This window comes from Podarcis erhardii (genome assembly GCF_964252035.2).
Source record: "Podarcis erhardii genome assembly, chromosome: 2".
Classification (NCBI taxonomy): domain Eukaryota; kingdom Metazoa; phylum Chordata; class Lepidosauria; order Squamata; family Lacertidae; genus Podarcis; species Podarcis erhardii.
The window spans coordinates 81,818,386-81,832,103 of NC_138498.1; the positions used below are offsets into that span (position 1 = coordinate 81,818,386).

Genomic DNA, 13,718 nt, shown 5'->3' on the forward strand with positions numbered 1-13,718 from the left:
GAGAAAAATCAAAGGCTGATCAACACATCGCCTCCAGCAGCAATTCCTCACCTACTCGGACAAGCGTCCCAGCTCCACTTTTTCTGTAGTGCCTCAACATGCTGCTTCCTTTCTTTTTCTTCCGACTGGTTGGTAGAAAGGGCATGTGGTCTCATTCTCTTATGGTATCGTGTTGCAAAAGGAGCCCATGGGCTGCACGATGAAGTCCTGGCCTGCATACTGAGAACACTGGAATGGAGAGGTGTGGCAAGCTGCATAAGACATGGCCATGGAAGCCATGATGAGGGGGAAACAAGAGGATTCACGGACCAGAAGAGCCATGTGACGCAAGTGACTGAATCCAAGAACGCTGGTTTTATCTCTTAGGTGATACCCACCTATAATTTCTACGTTGAGTACCTGGCTCAGGAATCAATGGCATGGGTTTTTATTTGCATACATAATTATTTTTACAAACAAAAGTACACAGGAAACGAATTACAAATTCAATTTATACAAGTGTCTTAACTGACAGACTAAGTTTCAGTTAGATCACTTTTGTAAAAAAAAAGAAGCTTAACATGTGGTATTTACAAATTATATAAATAAATCCTTGATTACTCAAAAAAGTTAATCGTCCTAAAAAAGGTCACCTTTACTGGGTGTACTAAAACTGTCCATTTATTGGGAACATCCCAGTTTGCAGTGTAAAACATTTGATTGCATACATTAAAAAGGAGGTTGTATAAAGAAATAAGAAAAGTGTGGGTAAAAGTAAAAAACAAAAACAAAAATATTTATATTTATATATATATATATATAGGAATACTTGATATTTGAGATTTCAAGGTGTCTTCCACAATGCCTTTCAGAAAACTCTACAAACGTATTCTACAGTATTTGTCTAGTGAAAAAAGTCATTGTAAGAAAGGACAGAGTTACCAAATGAAACAGATCCATCACGTTGTTCTTACAGCACAGAGGAGACCATTTTTTTAAAAAAAATTATCCCAAAACAGAAGACTGAAAACAGCATGTCAGTGGCCAGCCACAAGCCTTGTACAACATTTAACTTAAAGGCAGCACTTTTGTAACACACGGACTATACATATCCTTCACTCACACAGCCATTGAAAGGAACAAAAATACAGGGTGGGGGAGTGGAGTAAGAGAATCATAGAACTGTAGAGTTGGAAGGGATCCCAAGCGTCATCTATTCCAACCCCCTGGAATGCAGGAATCACAACTAGATCATACATCAACGTCTGCTTAAAAACCTCCAAGGAAGGAGAGTCCACCACGTCTCGTGGGAGTCTGCTTCACTGTCAAACAGCTCTTGCTGTCAGAAAGTTCTTCCTGATGTTTAGACGGAATCTCCTTTCTTGTAACTTGAAGCCATTGTTTCGGGTCCTACCTTCTGGAGCAGGAGAAAACAAGCTTGTTTCATCTTCCATGTGACAGCCCTTTAGGTGTTTGAAGATGGCTAACTTGAATTATGATTTTTTTTTCGCAGTTACTTTCAATAAAATTAATGCTTGCTCCTTCTTTTCTTTTCCATCAATGTCAACAAGAACACCATTAATTACTACACTTACTTTTTCCATCTAACATATATGCCAGACAATCAGTACTGTATGTAATGAATGTACAATAATAAGGGCGGGGGGAGAGAAAACCATACATATTTTGAAAGTGCCATGATTATCGAGTTCAGCCCCCTGCTCCTGAAATATATCTTGGACCCCAGAAAAAGGCTTTAGGGCTCGCTGGCTCCTTCACTTGGACCATAAATCTCCCCTTTAGCTGCTTTGGTGAGAATATCCATCCATTTTATTTGCAACTCTTCATCGTCTGCACTGAAATACATAGTCTGTTGGGACTGGCAGAGTTTGAAAACATGTTTTGAGTCAAACTTCTCACCAGAATGCGGAAATTCAACTTCATATCCTGGTAGGGGTATGCTTCGTGGAATCCGACCATCCTAAACACATACAAAAGAAAAGCAGGAGTCAAAACCCAAAATAAAAAGAAAGCAGGTGACAGGTAAACTGGTGAAAAAAATTCAAGAGGATAGCCATTATTTCCAGATTTTAAGAGTTTTCTAGGAATGAGTAGTACTTGAAGATAAAACATTGTATAAAACACATGCATTTATCAGCATGTATTTTAAAGGTATTATTAGTGAGAGGTCATCTTATCATGATGACTGAATTATTGTGTTGTGGGCCAGGGCTGGGATGGTTCCGAAACCAAGAAGCCCTGGAATGCTAGTGACACAGAGGTCAAGGAAGAGACTCTCACCAAACTGTATCAAGAACAAGCTGTGAGGAATCTTCCTCTTTGAAGAAACCTCCTGGGATGATGAAGAGCTGAGGGGATGCCTCCCTGCCCATGTTCTCAGACATCAGTGATTTTTCCCTGTGAAATTCCACAGATCATAGCAGTCTGCATTCAGAAAGATGCCTTGCCTGCCCCTAATCACTGAACCAGCTACAGTTGGGGTGGCAAGTGGTCTCTATAGACTTCGCTATGCAGTGGCCTCTTTGCACTCCTTGGTCTTGAACAGTATTAACTTGTAAACTGCCTTGGGTTTTTAGAAAGGGGGGGCGGAAGAATCTAGAATCTAGTTCATGGTTTTCATTTTGTTTTTTAACAGAACTAAACAAACACAAAAATGGTTGACTCGTGTATTTGTTTTGCCTTGAGGGGTTTTCAAAGAAAACCACAACAAATGTTACAAAGTTTGGATTCAAGAGTTATGAGGCCCAGATTGCCTTCTCTCAATAACAACCTCTCTAGTGATTCTACGCGCACATTCCACCAGCATTCTGCAAAGAGGCATATTTCAAAGAAAGCAACGTTCTCTTCACTTTATTACAAGAACAGCTACTGTTAAGGCTGCATTAGCTGACGTGCCCTGCAGTTCCCTCACAAATCCATGTGGGAATGCAGGAATGATAACTGGAGAAGAACCACCACCACTTTGCACCAGGGAGCATTCGTGCACAGAGATGCACCAATGCACCAAGCTGCTGGGCTTTTAAAGGCATTCACTCTGATTCTTTTTTTCATAACAATATTCGCAAATTACTACTATTCGCTCTCACTGGCTCCTGGGGCTACTGTTGATGCGTGTATGTTGACCCTGCACACATAGTGATTTTCAACCCAACTGGGATAGGAAAGCAATTTTTCTACATATTCTGTCAGTCAACATATTGCTCCTCTTTATCATCTCAGTATAAACGCCAGGGAGAGATCTGAAGATTGCTTCTATTACTGTATTAATCCTGTATGTATCTGGTGAATTTGATTTAGTTGTAAGTATGCCCGAGCTGAGGAAATCTACTTGTTTCATGCATTATCAAAACACATTCTCAGCACTTCTGCAAGTGCACAGATCTAATACTGTCAGAACGCCGAGCTTCATAAATCAAATGAAGATTTAAAGGCATGCAGTCTTACTGCCTCTGCCTTGTGATTTTTATCTTTGGGGAGGATGAATGCTTTTCAAAGCTCAATAAACCCTTTGAGATCTTCATTTTTTGGTGGGGGGAAATGCATCTCTTAAAAACGGGGGTGGGATAAATAATTATCATAGTTGTACACCTTTTTGATGAAAGCAAGAAGTTCATTTATCATTTTCAAAAGACGAGAATGCTTTCTCTGAATGCCTGCAAGACATTCGGTTGTTGAAAGGAAGCCAAATCCTTCTAGCCAAATCATCTGATATCAGAGCACACTTTCCCCTGCAAATTAAAATTGGGGGTACTTGCTCTGCTGAAGAAGTGTAAGAGTTATCTGCGCTTACAGTAAAAGGTGCAATGAGCTGCCTCCCTAGAGGGCAGCTAATTCTCCCCAGAGGAAGCTGACTGAAGAAAGGAAAAGGGCAGAGTACTGGATCAGCCGTGGCAGGCAGCCTCAGTGGGATGTACAGTGGATGCACAAAAACCTACAAATTAATCCATTAGTTTCCTGAACCTGTACGGTTCTCACGCAGCATGCTCACAAGCCCTGGCACATAGCTTAGGAATAACTGTTCCAGACCATTTCTCAGTATGACTTGTTTAATATATATTTAATATTAATATAATATATATATTTAATATATTTAATATATAACAGCTATGTAAGATGCTCTGCTTTTTACCTGACTGCCTCCTTGTAGATATAAGACGAGAGGTTCAGCCTTAGGGATGGTGACCCAAACTTTACACCAAGTCTTTCCTTTTTCTTGGAACAGGAGGTGACTGCTGAAAAGGCTGCTTTCTGCTCCCAAAATGCTTTGCTTCTATATATAACAAATAAACCAAACAGTGTTTATTCATGCGCTTGTGCTGAAGGCATTTACAATTTATTATGCACCTTAATGGTTTATTGGTTTATGTTCAAATATTTGTTCATGAATGGTCCATGGGAGCAGAAGTGTGATTACCAAGGTATTAATCCTTAAGCATACAGAGGTTTAATCATCATTACATATAACCAGGATTAAAAGACTCACACGTAGGTGCTGAACTGTTTTTAGAGAACGTTAAGCTGAAAACCCCACCTCCACAGTCAAAGTTGAGAACAGCAATTAAGATGATACAGCTACTTTCATACGTAAAGTAGGTTGGAAGGAGAATGAAAATTAATTAGGAAGCTGCTTCAGCACAAGTGAATAGAGTCACAGCGCAGTGCTGCTGCAAGGATAAATAAAATCTCCAGGGTTTTAAAATTATTATTTAGGATGGGGATTTTTTTAAAAAAAAATCCACTCCAAATCTGTGAGAACAGCTAAATCAGTGCCACCCACATCCTGATTCCATTATTACATCCATCAAAACTTATTTACACTGTTGAATTTATCTTAATGCTGCCAGGGTTTTCAAGTGTACACAATTTCCTCCAATATATTCAATAAATATTTTCCAATCTTCTTTAAACGTATTTTATTCTTGTTCTCTTATTCTGTATATTAGGTCTGCAAGCTGCGCATATTCTATTAGTTTAAGTTCCCATTCTTCTTTAGTTGGGACCTCGCTTGTTTGCCATTTTGGGGCTAACAAAACACGGCCTGCATAAATAACCTTTTTTTGACACATGGGAATTTCAGTCTGAATTATCCCCAACAGAAAGGACTCTGGGTTTTTTTGGGAAATGTTTTGGAAAAACATTTTGGAAAAAGTAGATGAATAGGTACCGCTCCGGCAGGAAGGTAAATTGTGTTTCTGTGCGATTCTCTGGTTCGCCAGAAGCGGCTGAGTCATGCTGACCACATGACCCAGAAAAACTGTCTGAGAACAAACGTCGGCTCCCTTGGCCAGTAAAGCGAGATGAGCGCCGCAACCCCAGAGTTGTTCGCGACTGGACTTAACTGTCAGGTGTCCTTTACCTTTAATAATGGAATACTGAATGGTTTAGTTAATATGCAGGGATTTATGTTATGCAAAATGAACCATGGAAAGAGAAGAAGGGAAGTTTTGTTATTTTAAGGTTGTTTAAATGAACATTCTAAACTGTAAAACAGAAAAATTAATTAATTAGTGTGTGTGTGTGTGTGTGTGTGTGTGTGTGTGTGTATGAGACCATCATGACAAAATGCAAGGACACAACTTCAATTTGTTTCAATAGGTCTTGCACAGGGATGGTCTTTGTGAGACTGCATCACCTAATAGCAGCATTTGCCTGAGTGTCAGGTGCTGACAACTCTCAATTTGCACCTTAGCATGCAAACAGAACTGTGAGGAGTTGGATATGCTCTGCTCCCCTTAGTAAGATGTACTTTCAATTTTTTAAAAAAGCTTAAACTGTGGCATCTCCTGTGTGAAATTTACAGTCTACAAATCCTTGCATTGGCTATGTGAACAGGCAGGAGACAAGGGTGGGCTGAATGAGCACACTTGAGATGGAAAAATACCTCTGAAGAAAAACCATTAGAAATAATAGCGGCGCTATGTTCTGCAAACTGCAAATGGCAAGAGGTTTTGGTGTCCTGCCACTGACTTCACTGGAGTCTTTAGAAAAAAGAAAATCCTATTCTGTGATATGCTAATGGTAGTGGTGGTGGTGAATTAAATCAATAATTTGCCCAGAACCACATATCAAAAAAGCAGAAGAGCCTCTAGGAATGGAAACACTGTACCTATTATGTTTTGTATAACAAATCTCCAGAGAAACTACACATCTGCTAATAGATCAGGAAAAAAGGCAAATCCTTGAAGAGCCACTGAGTTCATGAAATATTAATTCAGGGAAAACACTTGAACCCCTAATCCTAGGAGCATTTCCTTGGATGTAACCCAAAGACGTCCATCCGTTACTTCATAGAACAAGGCAGCAGCCCAGATTAGGCTGCATTCTGTGCTATTCCCTTGTGTGTTTTACCTGAATCTCTAAGACTTAGCACAGAGCTAAATGCCTAACCCTATTAAGGAGATGAGCTTCCTTTCTCCTGAATGTGAACAGTATGCTGCCCTACTTGAGAGAGCAGGTCATATTTCACTGTACTGTATTTTAAGCAGTTGCATGGCTTTTAGGATTATCCAAAAACTTGGATTTGGGGCAACGATCCCCCCATTACAGTTCCTCTGCAACAGCTTTCGTCTGCAGTACAAGGAACTGCTTATAGTGTTATGAGGAGCATATTTCCAAGTAGAAGAGTAAGAAAGGTAATTAAAGCCATTTGGTGGGTCCATATATTCTCTGTACCCTAACCCTAACCCTAACCCCCAGGCAATTCCAGTAAGCAGAAGTGATGCTGCTGCTGGGAGGATGGGGCAGTGGGTCTTCCCTCCATGCCAGGTTGCTTCTGGCTGGTGGATTGCCAAGACTTTTATTCTTTCTCCATGGCAGGTTAAGTCATTTGATAGAAGCAAAGGGAGGTCTGATCTGCAGTGAAAGCTATGGATGGGGATTCCTAACAGCAGAGTTTGGAGAGAGGCAAATATAAGTCAGTAGTAGTCAATATAAGGTTATCTCTCACTTGGACTACTGCAATGAGCTCTATGTGGGGCTACCTTTGAAGGTGACCCAGAAACTACAACTAATCCAGAATGCGGCAGCTAGACTGGTGACTGAGAGCGGCCGCTGAGACCACATAACACCGGTCTTGAAAGACCTACATTGGGTCCCAGTACATTTCTGGCCACAATTCAAAGTGTTGGTAAAAGGTAAAGGGACCCCTGACCGTTAGGTCCAGTCGCAGATGACTCTGGGGTTGCAGTGCTCATCCCACTTTACTGGCTGAGGGAGCCGGCATACAGCTTCCGGGTCATGTGACCAGCATGACTAAGCCACTTCTGGCGAACCAGAGCAGCGCACGGAAATGCCGTTTACCTTCTTCCAGAGCAGTACCTATTTATCAATTTGCACTTTGACATGCTTTCGAACTGCTAGGTTTGCAGGAGCAGGGACTGAGTGACAGGCGCTCACCCTGTTGCAGGGATTCGAACTGCCGACCTTCTGATAGGTAAGCCCTAGCCCTAAATGGCCTCGGTCCAGTATACCTGAAGGAGTGTCTCCACCCCCATTGTTCTACCTGGACACTAAGGTCCAGCGCCGAGGGCCTTCTGGCGGTTCCCTCACTGCGGGAAGCCAAGTTACAGGGAACCAGGCAGAGGGCCTTCTCGGTAGTGGCGTCCGCCATTTGGAATGCCAAGAATGACAACTACCAGACTTTTAGAAGACATCTGAAGGCAGTCCTGTTTAGGGAAGCTTTTAATGTTTGATGGACTACTGTATTTTAATGTTTTGTTGGAAGACACCCAGAGTGGCTGGGGAAACACAGCCAGATGGCTGGGTATAAATAAATTATTATTATTATTATTATTATTATTATTATTATTATTATTATTATGGTTAGAGAACAGAAGGCACCTCTGGGGTGAAGTCAAGCACCTGTGTTAGCAGCACTGAAGTGACCCCCTCCCACTGGGTGCAAGCCTGGGCAGTGTGTATGGAAGTCCTGAGCTGCCCAGACGACAAGCCCCCTCTCTCAGCCTTGCTGATGTGGTCCAAAGTAAAACAGAGCAATATTTTTGGCACCAGCTTAGCCGCAGGAGCTGCTGGAAGGAGGCGTACAACGTGCCAGCCAACCATCTCAGGGACTCCACAGTATATAAAAGAACTACAATAGAACAGAACAACAGAACAGAAAAAAACTAATATACAGCCACAGCTTTAATTCTGGAGGGAGAAGAAGAAGCAGCACTACAAATTATATAATCAGTGTAGCTGGTACACTCATCAGGTTCCTTGCATCTATTAAAACCTTGTATACCTCCTTGCACTGATAATTTATTCTAAACTTTTGCAGCACCACTTTATATTATCAATGACTTGCGTGCTTAGTGTTTACAGTCCTTATCCTTGATGCATGCTGACACACATCCCTCCCTGTGTATGGCCATATAGCTAAAAGTGAAAGGGCAACCCCCACATACAGAACAAGCCTTGGCACAGGTTTAACTGCTTAGCTTGGATCTAAATCTTCAAGTTCCACATCCTAACACAACACTTTGTCTGCTGCGCCAAACCAATTCTCAATATAGCAGCTGCTATTGCCTTTTTTGTTTTTTGTTACTCAGATATCCACACAATCCACATTTTAAAGGAAATGAAGATTTCAGAAGGCAGAATTCTCTAATGTGCAAGTGTCAATACATAATTGCTCTAACATAAAACAATTTCATTATACATCTACAGCTCTGCTCCTGAGAATTGGGCTTCATTCCATAATGTGCAACCCCCCTGTTCATGCTGAAAGCAACAATGGCTGAAAATTATGTGCATGGGGGTGGCTTCTGTGCAGTGAGAAAAAAGGTGCATATAAAATAAAATTGAAAGGACTGAAAAGACATAATGCAGCAGCAACCATGAAACTGGCCCTCTGGTAGGTCTATGTAATAAATGGTGGATTTCTGGATGTTTAAGTATTGTGAGGCAAGACCATGAAATGATTTTAACAATGAAAAGTATGCTTCTGCTGAGTAACTAGTCGTTTTAGGTGTTAATATGACAAAATATACCTCTGTTGCCATTTTTTTCTTTTGTTCTCCTGCACCTTCATTGCCCAAGACACACAGAGTTGCTGACGGCAGTTGAAAACATTCTTTACACACTCGGTTGTGGCGGCTGTTGTCAGCAAGTGTTTTAAATTCAGAGCATTTTGCACAGATAACCTGGATGAAAAAGCACAGGACTTTATTCTTAAGTCATTACTGGAAACAAAAAAACCAAAAAAAAAAACTGATTTATAATTAGAACCACTTTGGTTCCTGTTCCCAAAAGGAATGATCTTGAGTGATAATAACACAGGAATTTCAGGTATTATGTCCAAGTTATGATTACTTCCCACCTGCTTGGCACTAGAGAATGATTTTGCTATTCCATGTTATTTGTTAAAACTCTACCTACAATGGGGGGAGGGGTAACAAGGCCACCCTATATGGGTTTGCCTTCCTGTTCAGTGTTATAAAAAGCATTTTCAGTTACACTGGATTAAAATTTTATCAGGTTTCCTAGAAGCCCATCCAAATATAAATTTATAAGAACCCCATTAATGAAAGGATACCAATTGGTGCTTCATAAACATGACATCTTGTTTACACCAGCTAAAGTTCTGCATCGTGCAAAGAAGAGGTGGAAATTCAGCACTTCAATCATTTTGGCCATGTTGAGCTTGAACAAGTAAGGGCATCAATATTTATTTGTTGGAAATTTTTCCAAACAGCAGAGCAACAATTAACAAATCATTCTTTTCAAAGCAACAAAAATGCAGGAAACCATGAGAGAGAGGTACTTTGACATAAGAATTTACACCTGCAAATTGATGGGTGAATAACGAGCTGCTTTTTCACAGGATTCTTCCGAGCATTACTTGAAACAGGAACAGCAGCAAGGAACAGGAAGCACCCCAGAGAGATATTTCTGTTGTGGGTTTTTTAGAACTATTATTGCTGTAGAGACACGATGACAGTCGTACCAACCATTCTGATACTGCTATTTTGGGTGCAGTAACAGCAGTCTATTTTGTACAGGACCGTGAGTGACTGGAGCACTGATAATACACAAGACAGTATGTCTTGACACACTTAACTGACTCTCATACTGGTAAGGCATTAACTGAAAGCATCCTTTTAGGTAATGGCCTTTCATGTATGGAAAGCAGGCTTGCAGCTAGATCCAAAACATAATGCTTGATAAAACAGAAGATTACAATTAATGCACTGACCTAGCATATGGCTGCAGGATGCAGGGCAAGATTATACCTCAATAATTTTAAAGCATAGAATGCATGAAAAATGTGATACGTATATTATTTGTGAAAGCTCATCATACCCTATTTGACTCCTATAACAAGGGTGGAGCTAAACTTTCCCAAAGCATGTTCTCTTATCAATTAGAACGTCTAGAAGTTAGTACAGTATTTTTAAATGAGTGAAGGCGAAAGGCTGAAATCAAGTCTAAATATGATTTTGGATAGGAATCTGGCATATCAGCTGAATAACACTTTACCTTGTAAAAAATATGTATGTGGATACTGGCAATAAGGGGGTTTCTTCCCCAGGTCATAAAAGTCTCTATATATTCAGCCTATATATGTGCTTGAAAATCAAACCTCATCAGACCTTGTGAATTTTCTGGAGAATCTTCAGGGAGAAATACAGGATGTCATTCATTAGAGGGGAATTGGATAGCTATATGCCAGGGGTGGAGAATCTTCTGGGATCCATGTCAGTGGTGGGCAGGGCCAGAGAGGGAAACGGTGGAGCACTGGGTGTGACCCCTGCCTTTGTACAGCTGGCTACATGCAGATACAGTGGTGCCTCGCAAGACGAAATTAATCCGTTCCGTGAGGCTCTTCGTATAGCGGTTTTTTCGTCTTGCGAAGCAAGCCCATTGACACCTTAGCGGATTAGCGCTATTAGCGGTTTAGCGGCTTTTAGCGATCAGCTGATAAGCGGCTTATCAGCGGATCAGCTGATAAGCGGCTTAGGGCTTAGGAAAAGGGGCGGGGAGGGAAAAAACCCCGCAGAAACTCGCAAGACATTTTCGTCTTGCGAAGCAAGCCCATAGGGAAATTCGTCTTGCGAAGCGCCTCCAAAACGGAAAACCCTTTCATCTAGCGGGTTTTCCGTCTTGCGAGGCGTTCGTCTTGCGGGGCACCACTGTATCAGATATTTCTATCTACACACACATATTTCTGCTCTCCATCCAGACAAGCAAGAGGCATCATTGCAGTTCAGGGACCCAATCCAGCCAGGGAAAAGCATCCAAGGGGGCCAAGTGAGCAGGGTAAGCAATAAGGGGTATGGCCTGTGTAGGAGGAATGGCCATAGGAGAGTCCCAAGGCCCAAAAACAGATTAGGCTCCTCCCCCTTGGTATAGGCTAACAAACTGGCTCAGTGAGTTTTGATTAACAAAAGAGAAAGGCAAATCTACCATCTTTTAGTTGCAGTAGTTGGTAATTAGGGACGCATTTAGCTGGCTTATACCTGGGAGCAAGACCATGCAATGTACACTAGTGGCATGGTCTTTTGGAAAAAGTGTATTTCTGAGGTTTGATGGCTCTTAACACCACTTTTTGGGGGAGCAATACCATAAAATTATACATCAATGGAAAGATAATTTAATGAAGAATGTAATGCAACAAAGTTTGTTCAATTATCTGTATTCTATCAAAAGCTATAGCCAAATAACCAGAAAAAGGAAGCACAACTGGCTTAGGGTGACATGTAGTAGTTTTCCTTCATTTGAATATAGCCATGAGTGTTTAGAGAGCCAATCAGGTGTTATGAGCCATCAAACCTCGGAAATACACTTTTTCCAAAAGGTTTCCACAATTTTGGCCACTAGTTAACTCAACATATTGGGGGTTTCCCATTTAGTAAGAACAGTTTTCTAACAATATTCTCTAGAGTACTCTTCCTAAAGAGACGGACCACAAGTCTCATGAGATCCACAGACTCTCTGACTCCTTCCCTTCCATCACCATTGCCCCTGAATTGGTCTCTGCTTCTCTTGGGCACTGCCAGCACCTCAAGACTATTTGCTTCAATTCTGCACCACTATTGGTAATTCATACTGAAGAGGGATAGCTCAGCGGTTGAGCAAATGGCTTGCTCCTATATTCAATTCAATTAATCTAGTCATCAAGGTAGAGTGACATAACATTTGCTTTGTAATTGCAGGTACTCCTGAGGACAAATAGCATGTAAGGAAATGAAATGCTCATCAGGAGAATGGTGAATTGATAACGTCTCTATCGCACAATGAACCAAACAAATAGATGCAATAAGATGGAGAGGTTTTGATTTCAAAACAAAAGAATGCAAATAAAGGTGGTCACCATCCAAAATGAGATATATAAATGGGGTCAGGGGAACTCTCTCTTTTAAGAATCTCTGTTGTTCTGCAAATCAAGGGACAGAACAACATATTCCCAATTATTCAAAGTTGCTTGAGAAGTGCTCTTTCAATAAGCAAGTCCTAAAAAGAGGAATATGAAAATATATGCATTTTCTTTTTCTAGAAGCATGCACGTTGCTAATCTTTGAACTGCATATCAAGAAAGTAGTTTTTTTTAATAATAAAAAGGAAAAGGAAAAAGGAAAATATCTATACAGCAAAGCTGGCAACATAGTTGTGATTCAGAATGTATGAGATTTTAAACTCTGGCTGAAATGGGCATGGAAACTGCTGATATTTCAAACATTATCAGCTAAAACTGTTACAAAGCTGTTCATTTTTTCCCCTGTCAATAGGTATGTTTCACCCATCCACCCCTGACCTCCACGAATCCGCTACAGAGAGATGGGGTGGTCTATGATGAAGTATTTGCTATAAAAATCTGGAAAATTAGGGTATGCACTTTCTGTGGCATGCATTTTATCTTAAAACCTTTCTAATGGATTCCCAGTTCCATGGCATTCTTTGTAAAGCATGTGTTGCAGCAAACTATACATTAAGATTACTATAACTATTTCTTAACAGTGTGTAGTTCCTAGATGAAAGGAAAGAGGTACTGAAAGAGGCAGATGTTGCAAAACATTTCCTGGCTTCACCTCTTAGGCCATGTCTGTGTCTCACTGCCTAATGCTTGCAGTGTTGCACATACTTTTTTGACTCAGCATTTTGGACTTAAATAATTAAATAAAACAACTCACTGATAAATAAAATAGATTCTTCAAAAGTAGCTATGAAATTATTGTTAAATTAATACCAACAAGTCATTCAACGGATATTAGATGTCTTGATAGGTTCAGGTTTACTGAGATAATTTGAAGGAAACAAAACACAGCCTAGTAAACAGCAATGTAATTTAACAAGAGTGTCTAGCCTCATTAGCTTGCTTTATATTACTCTACTGAGCTCAGAATATTCAAACGTCCTTCATTTGCACAATTACCAGAATAAGTGTTGGTGCTGACCTTTAAAGCCATAAACGGTCTTAGCCCTGTATACTTGAAGGAGTGCCTCCATCCCCATTGTTTAACCCAAACACTGAGATCTAGCTCCAATGGCCTTCTGGAGGTTCCCTCACTGCGAGAAGTGAGGTTACAGGGAACCAGGCAGAGGGCCTTCTCGGTAGCGGCACCCTGTGGAATGCCCTCTCATCAGATGACAAGTATATAGGTAACTATTATAAGACATGTGAAGGCAGCTCTGTATAGGGACTGTCTTTAATATTTGATGATTTATTATGTTTTCATATATGTTGGAAGCTGCCCAGAGTGGCTGGGGCAACCCAGTCA

General features: G+C 40.8%; 1 protein-coding gene across 3 annotated transcripts in view; it reads right to left on the bottom strand.

Moving 5' to 3' along the window:
* Nucleotides 1–980: 980 nt before the first annotated feature.
* Nucleotides 981–13,718, bottom strand: part of FGD3 (FYVE, RhoGEF and PH domain containing 3) — a 102,540-nt gene continuing 89,802 nt past the window's right edge. For all 3 annotated transcript variants that reach the window (XM_081848857.1, XM_081848859.1, XM_081848858.1), the window contains 3 exons: nt 8,991–9,143; nt 4,130–4,270; nt 981–1,960 (listed from right to left, as the gene is read on the bottom strand). In XM_081848857.1, coding sequence (XP_081704983.1) covers nt 1,736–1,960; nt 4,130–4,270; nt 8,991–9,143 — 519 coding nt within the window. In that variant the 3' untranslated portion in view covers nt 981–1,735. The remainder of the gene's footprint in view (nt 1,961–4,129; nt 4,271–8,990; nt 9,144–13,718) is intronic.